Source organism: Oryx dammah, unplaced genomic scaffold (assembly GCF_014754425.2).
Source record: "Oryx dammah isolate SB20612 unplaced genomic scaffold, SCBI_Odam_1.1 HiC_scaffold_29, whole genome shotgun sequence".
Classification (NCBI taxonomy): domain Eukaryota; kingdom Metazoa; phylum Chordata; class Mammalia; order Artiodactyla; family Bovidae; genus Oryx; species Oryx dammah.
Window position 1 is genome coordinate 21,124,098 of NW_024070213.1, and position 24,418 is coordinate 21,148,515.

General features: G+C 39.3%; 1 protein-coding gene across 2 annotated transcripts in view; it reads right to left on the reverse strand.

Annotated features, from left to right (window-relative positions):
* The window catches only part of LRP6 (LDL receptor related protein 6), a 170,983-nt gene that overhangs the window by 96,037 nt on the left and 50,528 nt on the right, over window positions 1–24,418 (reverse strand). For both annotated transcript variants that reach the window (XM_040235198.1, XM_040235199.1), the window contains exon 3: window positions 2,107–2,304. In XM_040235198.1, the coding sequence (XP_040091132.1) occupies window positions 2,107–2,304 (198 nt within the window). The remainder of the gene's footprint in view (window positions 1–2,106; window positions 2,305–24,418) is intronic.

A 24,418-nucleotide genomic window follows, 5' to 3' on the forward strand; every position in this document is an offset into this window, starting at 1 on the left:
ACACATGCATCCCTATGTTCACTCAACATAATTCACAACAGGAAATGAAAAGGAAACAATCCTAGTGTCATTGATGGTGGGATGGATAAAGAAGATATGCTATATATGTACAACAGAATATTAGTCAGCCATACAAAAGAATGAAAAGTTACTAGTTTTGACAATATGAATAGACTTTGAGGGCATCATGCTAAGCAAAATAAGACAGAGAAAGAGGAATACTGTATGGTCTCACTTAAATGTTGAATCTAAACAACAAACAAATGAACTAAAAACCAAGCTCACAGACAGAACAGGTTGATGGTTGCCACAGGCAAGGTATGGAGGCTAGTGAAATGGCTAACAGGAGTCAAAAAGATACAAACTTCCAGGTATTAAAAAAAAAAAGTTAAGTCCTGAGAATGTAATCCACAGCATTGCAACTATAGTTAATAATACTATCATCTTATATATTTCCAAGTTCAGTTCAGTCCCTGTCGTGTCCGACTCTTTGTGACTCCATGAACCACAGCACACCAGGCCTCCCTGTCCATCACCAACTCCCAGAGACCACCCAAACCCATTTCCATTGAGTCAGTGATGCCATCCAACCATCTCATCCTCTGTTGTCCCCTTCTTCTCCTGCCCTCAATCTTTCCCAGCATCAGAGCCTTTTCCAATGAGTTAGCTCTTCGCATCAGGTGGCCAAAGTATTGGAGTTTCAGCTTCAACATCAGTCCTTCCAATGAACACCCAGGACCGATCTCCTTAGGATGGACTGTTTGGATCTCCTTGCAAGGGACTCAAGAGTCTTCTCCAACACCACAGTTCAAAAGCATCAATTCTTTGGCACTCAGCTTTCTTTATAGTCCAACTCTCACATCCATACATGACCACTGGAAAAACCATAGCCTTGTAACATTTCAAAGTTACTAAAACAGTAAATCTTAAAGGTTCTCATCACAAGAAAAAATAAAAATAGTGCAACTATATATGGCAAGATGTTTTCACTTCGACAAATTCCTTCAATTATCTAAGGCTTGCTGTTTCTGCTGGGATCTTAGAATGAGACACCACTAGAAACCCAAATAATCTTCCAAACACAAGGACATCAGGTGTCTTTAAAAATATGAAAACCACCACCTTGTAAATCAACTACTTTTGAATAAAAAACTTAATTAAATAAAAAAAATCTGAACATGATCTGAGTAGGAATTCCATGTTTATATATTATATCTTTGTCTTCTGTGGACACCAGGATACAGCAAATCTGCAGTACGTTTTCTCCTGATCTAGAGGTCAGCAAACCAGAGTCCACTGGCTCAAAAATGTTTTACTGGAACAAAACCATGCCCATTCCCTTAAGTATTCTATATAGCTTCTTTCACACCACAACAGCAGAGATAAATAGTTGCAACAGAGATATGGCCCACAAAGTGTATAATGACTTGGCTCTTCACAGGAAAAATTGGCCAAGCCTGTCCTGGTTTAGAGGTTTATCAAATAAGCTTCCAGAAACAGCACCTGGTAGGCTCTGTCGGCAATTCTGAAGGATGAACTCTTTGTCGTTCTAGGAGTCCAGCACATTACAGAATGTTTAGTATCCCTGGCCTGCCAGGGAACTAAAATGTTAGCAGTACTCCCAGTCTCTGTGTCAACCAAAATTCCCCACACACTTCCAAACACTCTGGAAGACAGTGGAAGTACTATCCCTGATTGAGAACCACTGAAGAACTAAATTAGCTCAGAGTAAAGGAGGAGAAAATACAGTCCATAGATTCTAAATGTCACCAAGACAGATGAGAAATGTCATTACCTTTATAAAAAACAAACTAAAAAATCTATTCTTCTTCACCTTTGACACTTAAGCCAAAAATATGTTAACAATGTCTTAATAAAATTAGGCTTTATAATTTGATTACTCTATCATGGAGCTGACTTAAAGTGTTTTGGTTTTTTTTTTTTTTTTTTGCTCTTTTTTATTTTTTATTTTTTTACTTTACAATACTGTATTGGTTTTGCCATACATTGACATGAATCTGCCACGGGTATACATGAGTTCCCAATCCTGAACCCCCCTCCCACCACCCTCCCCTTTTAAAGTTTAAAAATATAAGGCAATCTTACCGATTCGTTCCATCCAGATTTGATCGGTGAATGAAATTAAGTTTTGCATCTGCCCAATAAAGCTTCCGTTCCTCATAATCCAAAGTCAGTCCATTTGGCCAGTAAATTTCAGTGTTTATTATGACGAAGCGATCTGAACCATCCATTCCAGCACGTTCTATCTTTGGTACTTCTCCCCAGTCTGTCCAGTACATGAACCTAAAAAACATATGAAAAATAAACCCATGACATAAGCAGGTTACCTACCAAGTATCTTACAATCATCACTACTGGATAAAGAAAGCTCTCTCAGAAACACTAAAACTGAAATTCCTAGAAATTGTTATTGAAATTTTAATCATATATCTTTTTGCTTCCATGATGGTAATAACTGATTCAAGTCCAGCATCATCCACGACAAGAAAACCATGTGATCAAAGCTTTTAGGGGAAAAGGGTATTTACACTGTCTCAGTGTATCTCCCCATAAATTATTAATAACATAAGAGAAAATAAACTTGGTGAACAACACCTTACTCACATCATCCATCATCAATTAAGGAAAACACTGGCATTGTGTATGTAATATGTTGGGAAAAAATGTACCATTTTTTATGTTAAGTTGTCTTACACAGTATTTCTGCCCAAAAATGCATAACTTGAACAAAATTATGAAGGAAACAGACTACCAAATTAAAGAACATTCTAGAAAACAACCACCTTTGACCATATCAATGTTAATAAAGTCAAAGAAAGGCAGATAAATTAATCTGGGTAAAAGGAGAACAAAGAGACATAGTAACTACTGCATACACTGTATCAAACTGGTCTGATAAGTTGGAGAAACTGCTGCTGCTGCTCAGCTGCTTAAGTCGTGGCCGACCCTGTGCAACCCCATGGACAGCAACCCACCAGACTCCCCCGTCCCTGGGATTCTCCAGGCAAGAACACTGGAGTGGGTTGCCACTGCCTTCTCCAGGGAAACTGCTACAAAGATATTACTGGGAAACTTGGCAAAATCTGATGGTATGTCAAATTCTATAATAGAAATGTATTAATGTTAATTTACTAGGTATGATCATTTTACTGTGGTTTGGGTAAAGAGAATTTCATTGTGAGAATGCAAGATTTCCCAGTTTCCAAACAGTCTTATATGTAAGATAACCCTACTAAATACTTTAAAAGTCTGCTTAAGGTGATTATTATAACACAGTATTATACAATATTAGAGCTTTATATACAGAACCATAATATATGACAATAGTAGCAAAACAGAGAAGAAAAAACAAAGATTAGTACTGAAGCAAAGTTTCTGTATTTTACTGGAATTAAATTAGCATTAATCTGAAGTCCAATGTGATTAAAAATGATATTATAATCTCAACAAATACTAAGAAAATATCTAAAAAATTAGCTAAAAATTTAACCAAGAAATTAAAATTATACCCTATAAAAAATCTGCTTAATGGAGCCAGCAAAGTTAAAGCAAAATCACAAAAAAGCAGGACATAAGGAAAACTTAAACTGAAGAAAGTAGGGAAAACCACTAGACCATTCAGGTATGACCTCAATCAAATCCCTCACGACTATACAGTGAAAGAAAGGGAAGTCGCTCAGGCGAGTCCGGCTCTTGGCGACCCCATGGACTGCAGCCCACCAGACTTCTCCATCCATGGGATTTTCCAGGCAAGAATACTGGCGGAGGTTTCCATTTCCTTCTCCAGGGGATCTTCCTAATCCAGGGATAGAACCTGGATCTCCCGCATTGCAGCCAGACTCGTTACCATCTGAGCCACCAGGGAAGCCCACGATTATACAGTGGAAATAGAAATCCCTTACAATTATACAGTGGAAGTGAGAAATAGATTCAAGGGATTAGATCTGATAGATAAGAGTGTCTGATGAACTATGGACGGAGGTTCGAGACATGGCACAGGAGACAGTGATGAAGACCACCTCCAACAGAAAGAAATGCACAAAAGCAAAATGGCTGTCTGGGGAAGCTTACAAATAGCTGTGAAAAGAAGAGAAGCAAAAAGCAAAGGAGAAAAAGAAAGATATACTCATCTGAATGCAGAGTTCCAAAGAATAGCAAGGAGAGATAAGAAAACCTTCCTCAATGATCAGTGTAAATAAATAGAGGAAAACAATAGAATGGGAAAGACTCGAGATCTCGTCAAGAAAATTAGAGATACCAAGGGAACATTTCATGCAAAGACAGGCTCAATAAAGGACAGAAATGGTATGGACCTAACAGAAGCAGAAGATATTAAGAAGAGATGGCAAGAACACACAGAAGAACTATACAAAAAAAGACCTTCACAACCCAGATAATCACAATGGTGTTATCACTCACCTAGAGCCAGACATCCTGAAACGTGAAGTCAAGTGGGCCTTAGAAAGAAAGCATCACTATGAACAAAGCTAGTGGAGGTGATGGAATTCCAGTTGAGCTCTTTCAAATCCTGAAAGATGATGCTGTGAAAGTGCTGCACTCAATATGCCAGCAAATTTGGAAAACTCAGCAGTGGCCACAGGACTGGAAAAGGTCAGTTTTCATTCCAATTCCAAAGAAAATCAATGCCAAAGAATGCTCAAACTACCGCACAATTGCACTCATCTCACAGGCTAGTAAAGTACTGCTCAAAATTCTCCTGCTGCTGCTGCTGCTAAGTCACTTCAGTTGAATCCAACTCTGTGCGACCCCAGAGATGGCAGCCCACCAGGCCCCACCGTCCCTGGGATTATCCAGGTAAGAACACTGAAGTGGATTGCCATTTCCTTCTCTAGTTCATGAAAGTGAAAAGTCAAAGTGAAGTCGCTCAGTTGTGTCCAACTCTTAGCGACCCCATGGACTGCAGCTGACCAGACTCCTCCGTCCATGGAATTTTCCAGGCAAGAGTACAGGAGTGGGGTGCCATTGCCTTCTCCGAAAATTCTCCTAGCCAGGCTTCAACATTACGTGAACTGTGACCTTCCAGGTGTTCAAGAAAAGGTGGTTTTAGAAAAGGCAGAGGAACCAGAGATCAAATTGCCAACATTCACTGGATTATTGAAAAAGCAAGAGTTCAAAAAAACATCTACTTCTACTTTACTGACTATGCCAAAGTCTTTGACTGTGTGGATCACTACGAACTGTGGAAAATTCTTCAAGAGATGGGAATACCAGACCACCTGACCTGCCTCTTGAGAAATCTCTATGCAGGTTAGAAATGGACATGGAATAACAGACTGCTTCCAAATAGGAAAAGGAGTAGTCAAGGCTATATACTGTTACCTTGCTTATTTAACTTCTATGCAGAGTACATCATGAGAAACGCTGGACTGGAAGAAGCACAAGCTGAAATCAAGATTGCCGGGAGAAATACCAATAACCTCAGATATGCAGATGATACCACCCTTATGGCAGAAACAGAAGAAGAACTAAAGAGCCTCTTGATGAAAGTGAAAGAGGAGAGTGCAAAAGTTGGCTTAAAGCTCAACATTCAGAAAATGAAGGTCATGGTATCTGGGCCCATCACTTCATGGCAAATAGATGGGGAAACAGTGGAAACAGTGGCAGACTTTATTTTGGGGGGCTCCAAAATCACTGCAGATGGTGACTGCAGCCACGAAATTAAAAGACATATACTCCTTGGAAGGCAAGTTATGACTAACCTAGATAGCATACTGAAAAGCAGAGACATTACTTTGTCAACAAAGGTCCATCTAGTCAAGGCTATGGTTTTTCCAATAGTCGTGTATGGATGTGAGAGTTGGACTATAAAGAAAGCTAAGCGCCGCAGAATTGATGCTTTTGAACTGTGGTGTTGGAGAAGACTCTTGAGTCCCTTGGACTGCAAGGAGATCCATCTAGTCCATCCTAAAGGAGATCAGTCCTGGGTGTTCATTGGAAGGACTGATGTTGAAGCTGAAACTCCAATACTTTGGCCACCTGATGGGAAGAACTGACTCATTGGAAAAGACCCTAATGTTGGGAAAGACTGAAGGTGGGAGGGGAAGGGGACAAAAGAGGATGAGTTGGTTGGATGGCACCACCGTCTCAACAGACATGAGTATGAGTAAACTCTGGGAGCTGGTGATGGACAGGGAAGCCTGGTGTGCTGCAGTCCATGGGGTCGCAGAGTCAGACGCGACTGAACTGAAGAAAAACAAAATGACAGACATAACTACGTTCAAGTAAATAACAACAATAAAATATAAATGGATTAAAGATCCCATTCAAAAAAGTAATCGTAGAGGGTAAAGCCAACAGGTTTTTGGGAAGAAAAAACTGACAGGACTTGGCTTGAGTAGTGACGAAGAGCAGGAACTAGAGATGATTTCTAGGTCTCTTGTCAAAAAAGGGATGCCTTAAAAGAGGTAAATATTAATAAACATTAAAATAAATACACAGCTATTAAAGTAAAAGATGTTCAGCCATATACCACCAAGCAGTATGATGTCACATTTGAGATATCACCATAACAGGAACTGTTCTTTTGTTTGAACTCTTCAATTATAAATCATATAATTTATAACTACAAGTACTTTAAGTGTGGAAAAGTTAGATTATAAAAGATAAGGAGCGATGATGTAAAGCAGAGATTCCAGAGCTAAGGTGCTCCAGCCCACCACTCCCAGACACATGATTTTGAGCAAGTTATTTCACCTTTCTGTCCCTCATATTCCTTATAACACAAGGATTAAAACCAGATGCATGTCAAATGGTTTCTGTCAGAATATAGTTAATATATGCAAAGCACTTAGAAGCTCTATCTATGTGCTATTGTTTTTTACATCATAAATCTCTTGTTCATGGTTTCACTTTTAGAATGAATGGCTAAGTTATTAACACCATCTTTATACTACCTGGCTCCTACCCATCTCTTCAGCTTCAGTTAACACCACTTTTCTCTTCATCACCTTGGGTTTCCCAGGTGAGGCACTGGTAAAGAATACACCTGTCAATGCATGAGATGAAGGAGATGTGGGTTTGATCCCTGGGCTGGAAAGACTCCCTGGAGTAGGAAATGGCAACCCACTCCAGTATTCTCGCCTGGAAAATTCTGACAGACGAGCATGGTGGGCTATAGTCCATGAGGCTGCAAAGAGTCAGACACAACTGAACACACACACACACACACCCTTATTTACTATATGCCAGGCACCCTGCTCCCTGGCAGTACAGGGCTTTCCCTTTACCTATTATCTTCCCTTTCAGAGTTCAACTTAAATCAAGTTTTCTCTAACAGGCCTTCTTTAAATTACAAATTAGGTCATACAGTCCCATATAAGCTCTCAGAGTACTTTACATTCATAGCATTACAACTATATTTAATCAGTTGCTTCATGTTTATTACCTCTAACTTACACATTTATGTTTTTGGCAATTTCTGGATTAAGAAAACGTTTTTTTAAGTAAATGAGGAAAAAATTTTCCATTTGTTGATTTGGTAAAGTATTCCTTTTGCAGAGGCATAGAAATACCTCTTAATAATGCTATTACATGAAAGAACTCTTGTCTACAACAGCCAGCAGAAAAGAAAACAACACGTTCGAAGAATAAGCTGGCAGAGGAACTGACTAGAGATTTCCCATGATCACAGACTGAATCTGATGGCAGTATTTCTTCATGTACTTTGACATGCTAATTTCATGTCTCAGTGCCAACTGTTCAAAGGTCATTCTATCAGTAAATATTTTAGTAATGTTCTAGCTAACAGCTCACCTCTGGTTTATATCTCATGAAGTCAAACCTAAGAAAGCTAGAATGCAATTATCCTAAGAATTCAGATCTCTTACCATAAGAGTTTTAAAAAAGAAAGCAACCAGTCAATGACAAAATAGTAAATCAACCCATGTATTATTTGTTCTTTTATTACTATACAATCCAGGTCCAAAGATTTCCTATCCTAAATGTTTTTTCCTTCTTTAAACTGAAATATAACTGACACATAACATCATGTGAGTTAAAGATGTACAACATGTTGGTTTGATACTTATATACCAAAATGCGACTATCATAGCATTAGCTGACACACTTATCACTTCACATAATTATTTTTGTTCAGTGGGAACAAATACGATCTCGTTGTTTATAATATAGTATTGTTGACTATAATCAATACAATGTGCATTTGATCTCTAGGACTTATTTATCTACTAGCTCTAGGTTTGTACCCTTAAACAACACATTTGCAATTCCTCCACCTCCCAGCTTCTGATAACCACCAGTCTACCCTGTTTTTCTAAGTTTGGCTCTTTTAGATTCCACATGTAAGTGATGCTATATAATATTTGTCTTTCTCTGACCGACTTATCTAACTTAGAATAATCCCCTCAAGGTCCACCTATGTTTCCACACATGGCAGATTATTTCTTCTCAACGGCTAACTTATATGCAGAGTACATCATGAGAAACGCTGGGCTGGAAGAAGCACAAGCTGGAAACAAGATTGCCGGGAGAAATATCAATAACCTCAGATATGCAGATGACACCACCCTTATGGCAGAAAGTGAAGAGGAACTAAAAAGCCTCTTGATGAAAGTGAAAGTGGAGAGTGAAAAAGTTGGCTTAAAGCTCAACATTCAGAAAACAAAGATCATGGCATCCAGTCCCATCACTTCATGGGAAATAGATGGGGAAACACGGAAACAGTGTCAGACTTTATTTTGGGGGGCTCCAAAATCTCTGCTTCCCCGATGGCTCAGAGGTTAAAGCGTCTGCCTCCAATGCGGGAGACCCGGGTTCGATCCCTGGGTTGGGAAGATCCCCTGGAGAAGGAAATGGCAACCCACTCCAGTATTCTTGCCTGGAGAATCCCATGGACTGAGGAGCCTGGTGGGCTGCAGTCCACGGGGTCACAAAGAGTCGGACACAACTGAGTGACTTTACTTACTTAAAATCACTGCAGATGGTGACTGCAGCCATGAAATTAAAAAACGCTTACTCCTTGGAAGAAAAGTTATGACCAACCTAGATAGCATATTCAAAAGCAGAGACATTACTTTGCCGACTAAGGTCCATCTAGTCAAGGCTATGGTTTTTCCTGTGGTCATGTATGGATGTAAGAGTTGGACCATGAAGAAGGCTGAGAGCCGAAGAATTGATGCTTTGAACTGTGGTGTTGGAGAAGACTCTTGAGAGTCCCTTGGACTGTGAGGAGATCGAACCAGTCCATTCTGAAGGAGATCAGCCCTGGGATTTCTTTGGAAGGAATGATGCTAAAGCTGAAACTCCAGTACTTTGGCCACCTCATGCGAAGAGTTGACTCATTGGAAACGACTCTGATGCTGGGAGGGATTGGGGGCAGGAAGAGAAGGGGACGACAGAGGAAGAGATGGCTGGATGGCATCACTGACTCAATGGACGTTAGTCTGAGTGAACTCTGGAAGTTGGTGATGGACAGGGAGGCCTGGTGTGCTGCAATTCATGGGGTCACAAAGAGTCGGACACGACTGAGCGACTGAACTGAACTGAATATTCCATTGTGCATATATACAGCAACTTCTTTATCCATTCATCAATTGAAGAACATGTAGGTTGTTTCTGTATCTTAGCTATTGTGAATATCTAACAATGAATATAGGATTACATACATCTCTTCAATTCCTGTTTTCATTTCCTTTGGGTATACAGCTGAGCTGTGAACAACAGAAATTGAAACTGCACAGGTCCACATACAAATTTTCTTTTCAACAATAAAATACTACAGTACCACACAATCCAGTCAATCTTAAGAGAAATCAATCATGAATACTTGTTGGAAAGATCATCTGATGAGAACAGACAATTCATTGGAAAAGTCCAAGATGCTGAGAAAGATTGAGGGCAGAAGGAGAGGAGGGTGTCAGAGGATGAGATGGCTGGATGGCACCACCAATGCAATGGACATGAACTTGGGCAAACTTCAGGACCTGGTGAGGGACAGGGAGGCCTAGCAGGCTGCAGTCCATGGGGTCACAAAGTGTCAGACACAACTGGGTGACTGAACAGCAAAAACAGTGACAACCACACAATCCATGGTAGGTTAAATCCACACATGTAGAACCTCAGATACAGAGCAACCATGTATATACAAAAGGAAGACTGTAAGTTACAAGTGGATTTTCAACTGCACAGAGGGTCGGCACCCCTAACCCACGTTGTTCAAATTCAAGTATAGAACCTCCCTGGTGGTACAGTGATAAGAATCCACCAGCCAATGCAGGGGTCAAGGGTTCAATCCTGGTCCAGGAAGATTCCACATGCCATGGAGCAACTAAGCCCGTGTGCCACAACTGCTGAAGCCCAAGCACCATACAGTCTGTACGCTGCAGCTACTGAGCTACTGAGCACGTGCACCTAGGGCCCAAGCTCCACAAAGAAGAAGCCACAGCAATGAGAACCCCGAACACCAAGAGGAAGAATAACCCCACTTGCCACAACTAGAGAAAGCCTGTGTGCAGCAACAAATACCCAACACAATCAAGAAAAATTAAAAATAAGCTCAACTGTATATCCAGAAGTGGAATTGCTGAATTATAAGGCAGTTGCATTTTTAATTTTTTAAAGACTTCCATATTGGTTTCCATAGGAACTAAATTTACATGCCTAACAACAGTGTACAAGAATTCCCTTATCTCCACATCCTCAGCATCAGTTATCTCTTGTCTTCTTGATAATAAACATTCCAACAGGTGAGAGGTGATATCTCATTGTGGTTTTGCCTTGCATTTCCCTAATGATTATCAATACAGAGCACCTTTTCATGGCCATTTAGGTTTATTTTCTTTTGAAAAATATCTATTTAGTTCCTCTGCCCATTTTTTTAAATGGATTGGTTTAAGTTGTGTGTAAGTTCTTACTATATTTTGGATACTAACCCTTATCTAATATATGACTTACAAATATTTTCTCCCACTCTGTAGGGCTCGGCAGGGGGACTATTTCCTTTGCTGTGCAGAAACTTTAGTACGATGAAGTCCCACTTGCTGATTTTTGTTCCAGTTGCTTGTGCTGATCTAATTCTTTTCACTTTTACCTGTGAGTTTTTTCACTGTTCTGGATCTCAATAAACAGTAGGAAAAAGAGGCAGGTGGGAAGATAAACTGAATATCTATGTTTATCTTTTCCCAATCAGCTATTATCCCCATAAATTAAGTGCTTGGCTAAGAAGTAGTCTTATGTATATGGACAACAACATAAAAATGGCAAAATCATTCAGAAGATTTCTCCAAAAAAAAAATTGATGTTTAAACTCTATCTGTACCTAAATACACAATTTTTCTGACTGTCTTTAGTTCTTCATTGTATATAGCATGTAACAACTCAGAAGCAGATTTACCATAAATGAAGCATAAGCAAACTTCAGGATCCCTCATGTAGGTTCATTCCAGTACCTTGCCTTTAATTTTGCACAGGAAGTCACCGCTTTGCACGATTCCACCATAGATGAATTTCAGTTAAATAACATCACCCCACATTACACACAGCATGGTCAGATTTCACTTATGGTGACCACAAATTTCACTACCAGCTCCACAAATCACTGTGTAAATGACAGATGTGTTTCATGATCCGTCATCAATCACACTCCTCTTTCAAAGTCTATTACTGGTCTCCACTCAACTGTTATTCAGCTCACACACAGACAGCAAAGTGTATGGCTGTGCTGTCTCTGTGCTGATAAAGCTATTGACATTCTATGAAAATATATTATCAAAAGAAAATTGGCCAAACAAGATGAAAGTGCAGCAAAGAAATGAAAAGTGGTAAGTATAGGAGATGAAATCTGAACTGAATATAGAGTTATAGAAGGAACAGTTGACTATGGGATGTTGACACCACTGTCATTCAAGATTCTAGATAGATACGCAGCCAGGAGAACTTAGTCAAAGCCAGCTTACCAACATAAATGAGCAAAGTGGTTGTGCCCAAAAGGATAAACACATCCCAGAGTGATGCCACCAAAAATAACTTCACACTGAAGGAACTCTTTCAGATAACTCACAACACTAAAAACACAAAATTAAATATTAATTATTAATATTAAATATTTTGAAAGCTTGCTCCAAACACAGGGAGGAATATTATAATTCACCAGGACACAGAGAACATGCTTGCTCTATGTAGGAAGTTATACAGTGAGAAGACAGTAGCATTCTCTGCTCAACTATTTTTAATGATACTTCTAATATTTTATAGTATGTAAATACATACTAATTTTACTGTTTTTCTACTTCCCTATACATTTAAATCAGACAGCAATAATATTTAATATTTTGATGAAAAATTTTTAAGTCACAAAATAAGTGTAATTTATATACTAATTAGTAAGATTGCTTTATGTAGTTTTGGCTTTGCATGGTGTTCCCCCCTTTTTGTTTTTTTTTTTTTTTTTTTTTTACTTACTTACTTTGCTCTTCCCTGCTATGCAGGCTTTTCTCTAGTTGTGGTGCACCGGCCTCTCATTGCTGTGGTTTCTCTTCTTACAGAACGCAGGCTCTCGGCAACGAGAGCTTCAGCAGCCACAGCACAAAGGCTCAGTAACTGTGGTTTCCGGGCTGCAGAGCACAGGTTTAGCTGTTCTGAGGCATGTGGCATCTTCCCAGACCAGGGATAGAACCCATGTCCCAGGCAATGGCAGGTGGATTCTTTACCACTGAGTCACCAGGGAAGCCCAATGTTGCACACTTCAGCATTTGTCTCCATACAAAAAGCTTCTTTTTAGTTAATCTTGTTTCATTTTCATCAATTCAGTTCAATGCAGCAGGATTAACACTGAGCACCTCAGCTCAGTTCAGTTCATTGCAGTCGCTCAGTCATATCTGAGTCTTGGCTACCCCACAGACTGCAACACGCATGGACTGTCCATGGACTGTCCATCACCAACTCCCGGAGTTCACTCAAACTCATATCCATTGAGTCAATGATGCCATCCAACCACCTCATTCTCTGTCATCCCCTTCTCCTTCCACCTTCCATCTTTCCCAGCATCAGGGTCTTTTCCAATGAGTCAGTTCTTCCCATCAGGTGGCCGAAGTATTGGAGTTTCAGTTTTAACATCAGTCCTGCCAATAAATATTCAGGAATGATCTCCTTTAGGATGGACTGGTTGGATCTCCTTGCATTCCAAGGGACTCTCAAGAGTCTTCAACATCACAGTTCAAAAGCATCAATTCTTCGGCGCTCAGCTTTCTTCACAGTCCAACTCTCACATCCACACATGACCACTGGAAAAACCATAGCCTTGACTAGACGGACCTTTGTTGGCAAAGTGATGTCTCTGCTTTTTAACATGCCGTCTAGGTTGGTCATGGAAATTTGGAAAACTCAGCAGTGGCCACAGGACTGGAAAAGGTCAGTTTTCATTCCTATCCCAAAGAAAAGCAAAGCCAAAGAATGCTCAAACTACCGCACCACTGCACTCATCTCACACGTTAGTAAAGTAATGCTCAAAATTCTCCAAGCTAGGCTTCAGCAATACATGAACCGTGAACTTCCAGATGTTCAAGCTGGTTTTAGAAAAGGCAGAGGAACCAGAGGTCAAATAGTCAACATCCGCTGGATCCTGGGAAAAGCAAGTTCAGTTCAGGTCAGTCGCTCAGTTATGTCCGACTCTTTGCAACACCATGAATTGCAGCACACCAGGCCTCCCTGTCCATCACCAACTCCGGAGTTCACTCAGACTCACGTCCATCGAGTCAGTGATGCCATCCAGCCATCTCATCCTCTGTCGTCCCCTTCTCCTCCTGCCCCCAATCCCTCCCAGCATCAGAGTCTTTTCCAATGAGTCAACTCTTCGCATGAAGTGGCCAAAGTACTGGAGTTTCAGCTTCAGCATCATTCCTTCCAAAGAACACCCAGGGCTGATCTCCTCTAGAGTGGACTGGTTGGATCTCCTTGCAGTCCAAGGGACTCTCAAGAGTCTTCTCCAACACCACAGTTCAAAAGCATCAATTCTTCAGCACTCAGCTTTCTTCATAGTCCAACTCTCACATCCATACATGACCAATGGAAAAACCATAGCCTTGACTAGACAGACCTTTGTTGGCAAAGTGATGTCTCTGCTTTTCTGCTATGCCATCTAGGTTGGTCATAACTTTCCTTCCAAGGAGTAAGCGTCTTTTAATTTCATGGCTGTAGTCACCATTTGCAGTGATTTTGGAGCCCCAAAAAAGAAAATCTGTCACTGTCTCCACTGTTTCCCCATCTATTTGTGATGAAGTGATGGGACTAGATGCCATGATCTTAGTTTTCTGAATGTGGAGCTTTAAGCCAACTTTTTCACTCTTTCATCAAGAGACTCTTTAGTTCTTTGATTTCTGCCCTAAGGGTGGTGTTATCTGCATATCTGAGGTTATTGATATTTCTCCCAGCAGTGTGTTTTTTTCCAACTTGTGTTTCATCCAGCCCAGAGTTTCTCATGATGTACTCTGCATATAAGTTAAATAAGCAGGGTGACAATATACAGCCTTAACTACCCCTTTTCCTATTTGGAACCAGTCTGTTCCATGCCCAGTTCTGACTGTTGCTTCCTGACCTGCATACAGATTTCTCAAGAGGCACATCAGATGGTCTGGTATTCCCATCTCTTTCAGAATTTTCCATGGTTTGTGATGCTCTACACAGCCAAAGGTTTTGGCATAGTCAATAAAGCAGATGTTTTTTTTTGGAACTCTCTTGATTTTTTGATAATCCAATGGATATTGGCAATTGATCTCTGATTCCTCTGCCTTTTCTAAAACCAGCTTGAACATCTGGGAGTTCACAGTTCACGTACTGTTGAATCCTGGCTTGGAGACTTTTGAGCATTACTTTACTGACATGTGAGATGAGTCCAATTGTGCAGTAGTTTGAGCATTCTTTGGCATTGCCTTTCATTCCAAGGGACTGGAATGAAAACTGATCTTTTCCAGTCCTGTGGCCACTGCTGAGTTTTCCAAATTTGCTGGTATATTGAGTGCAGCACTTTCACAGCATCGTCTTTTAGGATTTGAAATAGCTCACCTGGAATTCCGTCACCTCCACTAGCTTTGTTCGTTGTCATGCTTCCTAAGGCCCATTTGACTTCACATTCCAGGATGTCTGGCTCTAGGTGAGTGATCACACCATCATAATTAACTGGGTTGTGAAGATCTTTTTGGATAGTTGTTCTCTGTATTCTTGCCACCTCTGTCCTTTATTGAATCCATCTTTGCATGAAATGTTCCTTTGGTATCTCTTAATTTTCTTGAAGAGATCTCTAGTCTTTCCCATTCTATTGTTTTCCTCTATTTATTTGCACTGATCACTGAGGAAGGCTTTCTCATCTCTCCTTGCTATTCTTTGTAACTCTGCATTCAAATGGGTATATATTTCTTTTTCTCCTTTGCTTTTCACTTCTCTTCTTTTCACAGCTATTTGTAAGGCCTCCTCAGGCAGCCATTTTGCTTTTTTGCATTTTTTTCTTGGGGATGGTCTTGATGGCTGTCTCCTATTCAATGTCTCAAACCTCAGCCCACAGTTCATCAGGCACTCTATCAGATCTACTCACTTAAATCTTATTTCTCACTTCCACTGTATAACGGTTAAGGGATGAGCACCTACCCAGTGACAAACATCCCTTGAGGGATGGTCCTGGCATTCACGGAGTTCTCAGAATACACAGTTTTCAAATATCATAGGGCTATAAGACAGGTAAGTATAACCTCTCTGCACTGGCAGCAACAGAAGAGGGGCCATGAGGCCAATCAAGAGATAATGACACCTGAGCTGAGCCTTGAAGGAGAAGCAGGTTGGATTATAAGAAATTAGAAGGAAAAAACATTACAGTGAAGCACAAATTATATGTGAAAGGAACTACATGCATTCCAATATGACTACAGCATAAAATGGAAAGTCTGAGGTCAGGGATGAATTCTACTCCAAGACCCTGAGCAAAGCGGTAAATGAAAAAAACAAAGTATTACAAAAGCACTCTTTCCTCTGCTGTATACATGCTATTTTATTGTGAATAGTATTATGGTTCCAATTAAACTGAGGCATTATTTTGAGACCAATCACTCAGAGTTTAAAGAAAAATTAATTGCCTAGGTTAAATGTAAACATGACTTCATTAAAAGCCAAACAACGTTTATTACAGCTTTCCAGGTGAAGAAACACACAAAAACTGGGAGACTAACAAAGCTTTCTCGAGCTAACACTACTGAATTCCTCCTACAAGAAAAGTCAATAAAAGAAATCATAGTGCCACCAACTTCCAAAGATACAGTAACACGAAAGTTAAAATTTAGCTGCAAACACAAACACAGATGGTCATCTAAGAAACTGTGCTTTCACCTTAGTGGTGGTGGTGGTGTAGTCGTCAAGTTGTGTCTGACCCTTGTGACCCCATGGACTGTAGCCCACCTGGCTCCTCTGTCCTCCATGCATGGGATTTCCCAGGCAAGAATACTAGAGTGGGTTGCCATTTCATTCTCCAAGGGATCTTCCTGACCCAGGGATCAAACTGGGGCCTCCTGCATTGCAGGCAGATTCTTCACCAACTGAGCCACCAGGGAAGCCCCACCTTACATAAGACTGAATCTAAGGAGATGGCCAGACTTATGTTTTGTTTGTTCAACAGGTGTCAGTACCAACTAATCATCAAAAATCTTCTATGTGAATGTTCAGATCAATTAACATTCAAAGTGTTGAATAACTCTGTTGAATTGCACAGATTGCCCTGAATGAACTGTCTGTATTGTTGTTATTCAGTCACCCAGTTGTGTCCGATTCTTTGAGACACCATGGACTGCAGCACACCAGGCTTCACCATCTCCCAGAGATTGCTCACACCCATATCCATTGAGTCAATTATACCATCCAACCATCTCATCCTCTGTTGTTCCCTTCTCTTCCTGCCTTCAATCTTTCCCAGCATCAAGGTCTTTTCAAATGAATTGGCTCTTTGCATCAGGTGGCCAAAGTATTGGAACTTCAGCATCAGTTCTTCCAACGAATATTCAGGGTTGATTTCCCTTAGGATTGACTGGTTTGATCTCCTTGCAGTCCAAGCAACTTTCAAGAGTCTTCTCCAACACCACAGTTCAAAAGCATCAATTCTTCAGTACACAGCCTTCTTCATGGTTCAACTCTCACATCCATACATGACTACTGGAAAACCCATAGCTTTGACTAGACAGGCCTTCGTTGGCAAAGTAATGTCTCTATTTTTTAATATGTTGTCTTGGTAGGTCATAGCTTTTCTTCCAAGGAATAAGTGTCTTTTAATTTCATGGCTGCAGTCACCATTTGCAGTGATTTTGGAGTCCCAAAACGTAAAGTCTGTCACTGTTTTCAGTTTCCCCATCTATTTCCCATGAAGTGATGGGACTGGATGCTGTGATCTTAGTTTTGTGAATGTTGAGTTTTAAGTCAGCTTTTTCACTCTCCTCTCTCACTTTCATCAAGAGTTCCTCCTCACTTTCTGCCATAAGGGTGGTGTCATCTGCATATCTGAGGCTACTGATATTTCTCCCAGCAGTCTTGATTCCAGCTTGTGCTTCACCCAGCCCAGCCTTTCTCATGATGTACTCTGCATATAAGTTAAATAAGCAGGGTGACAATATACAGCCTTGACATACTCCTTTCCCAATTTTGAACCAGTCCATTATTCCACATCCGACTCTAACTGCTGCTTTGTGATCTGCATACAGGTTTCACAGGATGCAGGTAAGGTGGTCTGATATTCCCATCTCTTTAAGAACTTTTCAGTTTGTTGTGATCCACACAATCAAAGACTTTAGCATAGTCACCGAAGCAGAAGCTTTTCTGGAATTCTCTTGATTTTTCTATGATCCAACGGATGTTAGCAATTTGATCTCTGGTTCCTCTGCCTTTTCTAAATTCAGCTTAAACATCTGGGAGTTCTTGGTTCACATACTGTTGAAGCCTAGCTTGGAGAATTCTGAGTATTACTTTGCTAGCATGTGAAATGAGCGTAACTGTGTGATAGTCTGAACATTCTTTGGCATTGCCCTTCTTTGGGTTTGGAATGGAAACCGACCTTTACCAGTCCTGTGGTCACTGCTGAGTTTTCCAGATTTCCCAGGCAAGAATATTAAAGCGGGTTACTACTTCCTTCTCCAGGGGATCTTGCCAACCCAGGAACTAAACCCATGTCTCCTGCATTGGCAGGCAGATTCTTTACCACTGAGCCACCTGGGAAGCTCCCTGAACTGCCTACCTGTGTTGATATTTGCACTGATGAAAAAGCAATGGTGGGTAAAACTGCAGGGAGTGACAATCAACTGTATGAACAGTCACTGCATTTATTCTTCACCATATACAAAAGAAAAGCCAGTATCAATGAATACTGACATTGGTAAGGTAGAAAATTATTAATTTCATTAAGTCTTCACCTTTGACTATGCATTTAATATTCTGTGTGACAAAATGCAATCTACAGAGAAAGGACTTCTGCTGTACACGGAAGTAGAATGGTTGTCTTGAGAAAAAGCACCTGGCCAACTGAGATAGATGTTTTCATGGAATGCAATTTCTCACTTTAAAAAAAATTAATGACAAACCATGATTGATAAAACTTAGGTATCAGGCAGATACTTTTGTGGAAATAGATGAAATGATCTTGTCACTTCAATTTGTTGCCAGTAACAAAATCTGAGCTTTCTGCATTCAATCTGTTGCAGTACATTATATATATCTGACAAAGGACTTATATTTACAATGTATGAAGAACCCCTAAAATTCAGCAGAAGACAAACAACCAAATTAAAACCTGAGCAAAAGATCTGAACAGAAAAATCAACAAGACATACAAATGGCAAAGAATCACACAAAAAAGGAGTCAACATAATTATTCATCTCAAAAATGAAAATTTAAACTCTAATGAGATATCACTACGTATCTATCAGGATGGATAAACTTTAAAAAAAAATAGACAATACAAAGTACTAGCAAAGATGCAGAGCAACTGAAACTCTTAGACACTCCTAGTGTTAATGCAAAATGGTGCACCTACTTCAGAAAACTGTTTGGCAGTTCCCTATGTTAAGTAAACATCCCCGTAAGATCTAGTAACCCCATTCCTCTTTTCAAGGGAAATTAAATACGTATTCACACAAAAATTTGTATGATAATATTTATAGCAAATGTATTCATAGTCACCAAAAATTACAGAATGTTCTTCAAATGGGGATAGACAAACTGGCACATTCGAACAATGGAATACTCTAAGCAATGAAAAAAAAAAAACCACTGTAATAAAAATAAAATTTAAAAAGACATAAGGAAAACCATTTTAGCTGTTAGAAGTCAAAATAATGGTTATTTCTGGGGAAGGAATGGAACATGGCAGGGGGGCTTCGAGAATGCTGGCATTGTACTGTTTTTTAATCTATATGCTGCTCACATTGGTGTGATCACATTTATAAACTTAATTTGCTCTCTTAATATGATGTGTACATTTTCTGTATCTGTGTTATAATAAATGTTTATAGTTTTAGGGAAAAGAACCACCAACACACACAACAACATATATAAACTTCAAATGCTTTATTGTAAGAGAGAGGAGCTGGAGTCAAACACTACAAGATTCCATTTCTGTTACTTTCTGGAAAAAACAAAACTGTGTAGAGTCAGAAAACGAACCACTGGTTGCCTACAGCTGCAGGTAGAGGAAAAGGTTGATGACAAAAAGAAAAAAGTTTTGGGAGCTCATGAATTACTGTTTTAATTACGTCAGTGATTACCCGAATGCATGTGTGTGCTCAGTCCCTCAGCTGTGTCCGACTCCGAGACCCATGGACGGCAGCCCACCAGGTCCCTCTCTGTCCATGGAATTTCCCAGGCAAGAATACTGGAGTGGGTTGCCATTTCCTACTCCAGGGGATCTTCCCGACCCAGGGATGGAACCAGCATCTCTTGCATTGGCGGGGGGATTCTTTACCACTGCACCAATGGGGATCAACACCCAAATGTATATATTTGTCTAAATTCAGGAATGGCCACCAAAAAGAATAAATTTAATGTATACAAATTTTATTTTTTTAATAGGTAGAAGACTTCACTAAATACTTCACACAAGAAGATATATGACTGGCCAGCTGGCACATAAAAAGATGCTCAATCTTAATCATTACAGAAGTAGAATAAGATACCACTTCACACCCACTAAAATGGCTAACATTAAAAAGACCAATAATTCCAAGTGTTGGTAAGGATGGAGCAAATGAAACTCTCATACACAACTAGTATAAACTTTGAAAACTAGTTTGGCAGTTTATTACAAAGTTAAATGCACACTTAACCCTATGAACCAGTAATTCTAGTTTTAGGTATTTACTCAAGAGAAATTAAAACATATCCACACAATGATCTCTACATATAAGTTCAGAGAAGTTTTATTCATAATAACCAAAAACTGGAAATAACACAAGCACCCATCAAGAGGATGATAAACCAACTCTGGCATATTCATACAATGGAATACTACTCGGCAATGTAAAAGAACTAACTACTTACATATTCAACAATAAGGTTGTCTTTTTAAAATTATGGTAAACAAAAGAATTAAGTCTCAAATGAGTACCTACACAAGGACTCCATTATATCAAGTTCTAGATTCAGCAAAACTAACCTACAGTGATAGAAGTTAGATCAGTAGTTGTGGCGGTAGAAGTAGGAATTGACTTGAAACAGACTATGGTAGTTTTCTGGACTGACGTGATAAAACGGGTTTGTTTGTTGTTGTTGTCTTTTTTTAAGGGGGTTAATGGTAGATACACACATATATGAAAACTCATCAAGCTTTAAATATTAAAGAATATATATTTTATATGTAAATTTTATCTCAAAAAAGTTGCTTAAAACACAAATATGAAACAGACTATTTTTTGAGTTACACAAAGATACCTTCTTCTCTGTAGCTTTTCCCAGCTTGTCTAGACAAAGCAGAGTTACTCTCTCATGTTCCAATAGCTTGTTTTGCTATGTCAGAATATTAACACTTATCATGGTTTGTAGATAAACTATGAAGAACTCATAGTGGCAGACCGCAAGCAATTTGCACACTACCAAAATGCAGACAACAAGTAAGCACTATTGTCCTTTTTGTATAATTTACAGAGGTCTCACAACTGTCATTAAGCTTGTCTAAAGAAGCACTAAATTTATAAGAACTCAGTGTCTAGTTTATGACATAATAAAAAGTTGTCACAAATGAACTAGTCAGCTCAAGAAGAATTTTAGCAATAAATAAAATTATCTGTATGCCACTGCTCATCAAAACTAATAAATAATACTTCCATTACTTAATCCTAAGAAATGTATCGTGTCATGTTACTTCACAGGACACATCCATATAAAGGCTTCAAGTGCAACAAATGAAACGGAGGCACTTGTCAGGTGACAATTTGATAAAAATTTAGAATTTTTAAATGAAGCCCGTTGGTATTTTCATTTGTTCTAATGTTTCAAATCTGAAGTAATAAATTTCATCTATAAATACTAAACACTTCCATGTGTAATCTGATTAACTTTTAAGTTAGAAACTCATTACAAACTTAGTAGAGAAAGGGAAAGAGAAACAGGTGGCAGAAAAAGACAATTTTATAAGTTACTAAGATATTAATTTTTTTTAATGTATTGATCATCTATTAGAAGCTTTTCGGCATCATGCCTGACATGGTAATACAAAAACAAGCAAGGCAAAACTATTGGTAAAATTATCCTTTTACAAAATCACTGATGGTTACATTGAGGTCCTGGCTAGAGGGAGAAGCAATTAGAGAAAGAGAAAGCACAGAACTTCTCAAATATTTCAAATGAGAACTGATGAAGATAAAAGTTGAGGGATGGATCCATGTGGGAAAGGAAAGATAAAGGACAGGGTAGGATGGCAGTCCATATTGGTGTCATTCAACAAATATGAGGCAATGTGTCAAGTTCAGATAAAGATGAAATAAGCACACTGACCTCACTGTTCTTTCTTCTATTAATATATTCAAAGAATCAGCCAAAAGAGTAACAAACAAACAAAAAAAAAAGTGCAAAAATTAAGGAAGGGCTGGACTGAAAAAGCAAATAAAATAAAAAGTAGTTAACAGTCATTGAAGTTGAACTATAGTATTAACAAGGCAAAAGAAACAATTAAGAGTTGCATATGAAACCAAGTGAACTCCAAAGTGTAAGTAAGAGTCAGGCCACCTTTTAAGGACACAGTGTAACAGATATATGGTAAAAATCTAACTATAAAGAGCCATGGAGGCCTCAAGAACATTCTCCCACTATAAAATCTATTTTGAGAAAACTTCTAAAATCACATCCATAATTAATCAAACGGGAACTAAAGCCAGTGAAAAAAAATCTGACCTAATGAGAGTGAAAAGAAAACGGCCATGTAGAATTCACACGGCCTTCCTCTTCATCCCTGAAGCAGTTCCGTTATACTCTGGTTACGCAGCTATCTCTTTTCAGTGAAATTTTTACAGAGAATATATAGTAACCAGATTAAGAAAAAAAAAAAAAGATTCTATTACTGAGGCACAGGAAAGAACATGGGTTCTATTAAACACAATCCTTGCTCTGAAAATATGTATACATCATAATGGAATTCTGCATGTATAAACTGATTACCCTGGGGAAAAATGATCCTCAGGCACCCAGTCTGGTTGACAAATTTAAGAGTGAGTGGACACAATACAAAGAACATATTTAATTCAGAAATAACATTGATGTAACACTACTGGAAAATAAAGCTTATAAATCTGAATTAAATAACAGACCAAATCAATTTAATTCCCTACTCTTATCAAAGAAAATGTTAACTACGGCAATTCTACCAAACTGCTGTTATCCACATTCCTTTCTGAAGAAAACAAGGTGATGCATTTTGAGCTCCTTTGAAAATAATAAAAATGATACATTAACTTCTAGAATGTCACCCTCCTCCTTCTAGACACTCACAAATATCCTGAAATGTCACCACACCTAAGTGAAAGCATTTCATGAGTTCCTCAAGCACACCCTCCTCTGTACTCCTCCAGTGCTCTGTACATTTCAAACACATATAATATTAGGATGGTTTTCACATTTCCTACCCTTCTATACTCCAGGCCTTTGTTTCATTCATAACTGTATCCCCTATCCTAAAACCATCTAATAAAATGGCAAGCATACTTATATCAGCACTCAGATGTTTAATAATGGTCTGCACTCATCAGCTCTTGGACCATCGTGCATGTGGGTCTCATTAGAGATGATATTCTTGAAAAATACAGGTAAGCTTTTATTTTAATGAATACCATTACTCCTCTACTATGCTCCAGTAACAACAAGCTGTTTGTTATTCCTTGAATGTATAATGAATGGCATGACAAAGGTCTGGTACATAGTGTTCCTACTGACTAAAATCCATTAGTCATTTCCATACCTTGTCCCTCTTGCCAACAACTGCTCACCTAGAAAGCACAAACTTTAGCCTCCTGAGTAGCCTCCTGAGTAAAACTGATTACTCTCTCCACTGCACAGATCCCCAAAGCGACACCTACAAAGCTTTATTACACACATTATTTCCCTAAATTTAAAACTGCTGCTGCTGCTAAGTCGCCTCAGTCGTGTCCGACTCTGTGCGACCCCATAGACGATACCTAATAAATCTGTGTAATTAGTCTCGTCTCTGTGCACATTTTGTGAGAATGTATTGGAATATCCCATTGCTCAAACACAAAAACTATACATATAGCTTCACTGACTGCTTTTTTAATGGCCTGGTGAAAAGAACAAAGGTAAAATTATTTCAATCATGCCCTGTGAGGACTTCAACTACATGTCTGATGTACTACAGGAATCCCAAAATTAAGTTTCTGGGAGAATCTTGCCCTTGCCCTTGAGTGCCCAGTTACATTTCTAGCTCCTCTTACCTGCTTTTACTGAACTGCACTGTGCCCTGATGCTGGGAAACACTGAAGGCAGGAGGAGAAGGGGACGGACGACAGAGGATGAGATGGTTGGATGGCATCACCGACTCAATGGACATGAGTTTGAGCCAGCTCCGGGAGTTGGAGATGGACAGGGAAGCCTGGCGTGCTGCAGTCCATGGGGTCGCACAGTCGGACACGACTAAGGGACTGAACTGAACTGACCTACTTTTACTAAACTGCAATATGCACTGACGCCGCAGGACAAAGGCCAAACTAATGTGTCACTGGTGATACTACAAGGGTGTTGTTCACTACTTCATACAGCAGCTTCTTTATGAGGACTACTGGGGCAGAAACTGGTTTCAATAATATGAGTAAAGATGACTTCCCACTGAATGGTACTACTCTTATAATCAGTAATCTATTCTTTAGACTGGCTTAGATAATCCCTAAGGCCTAGTCCACT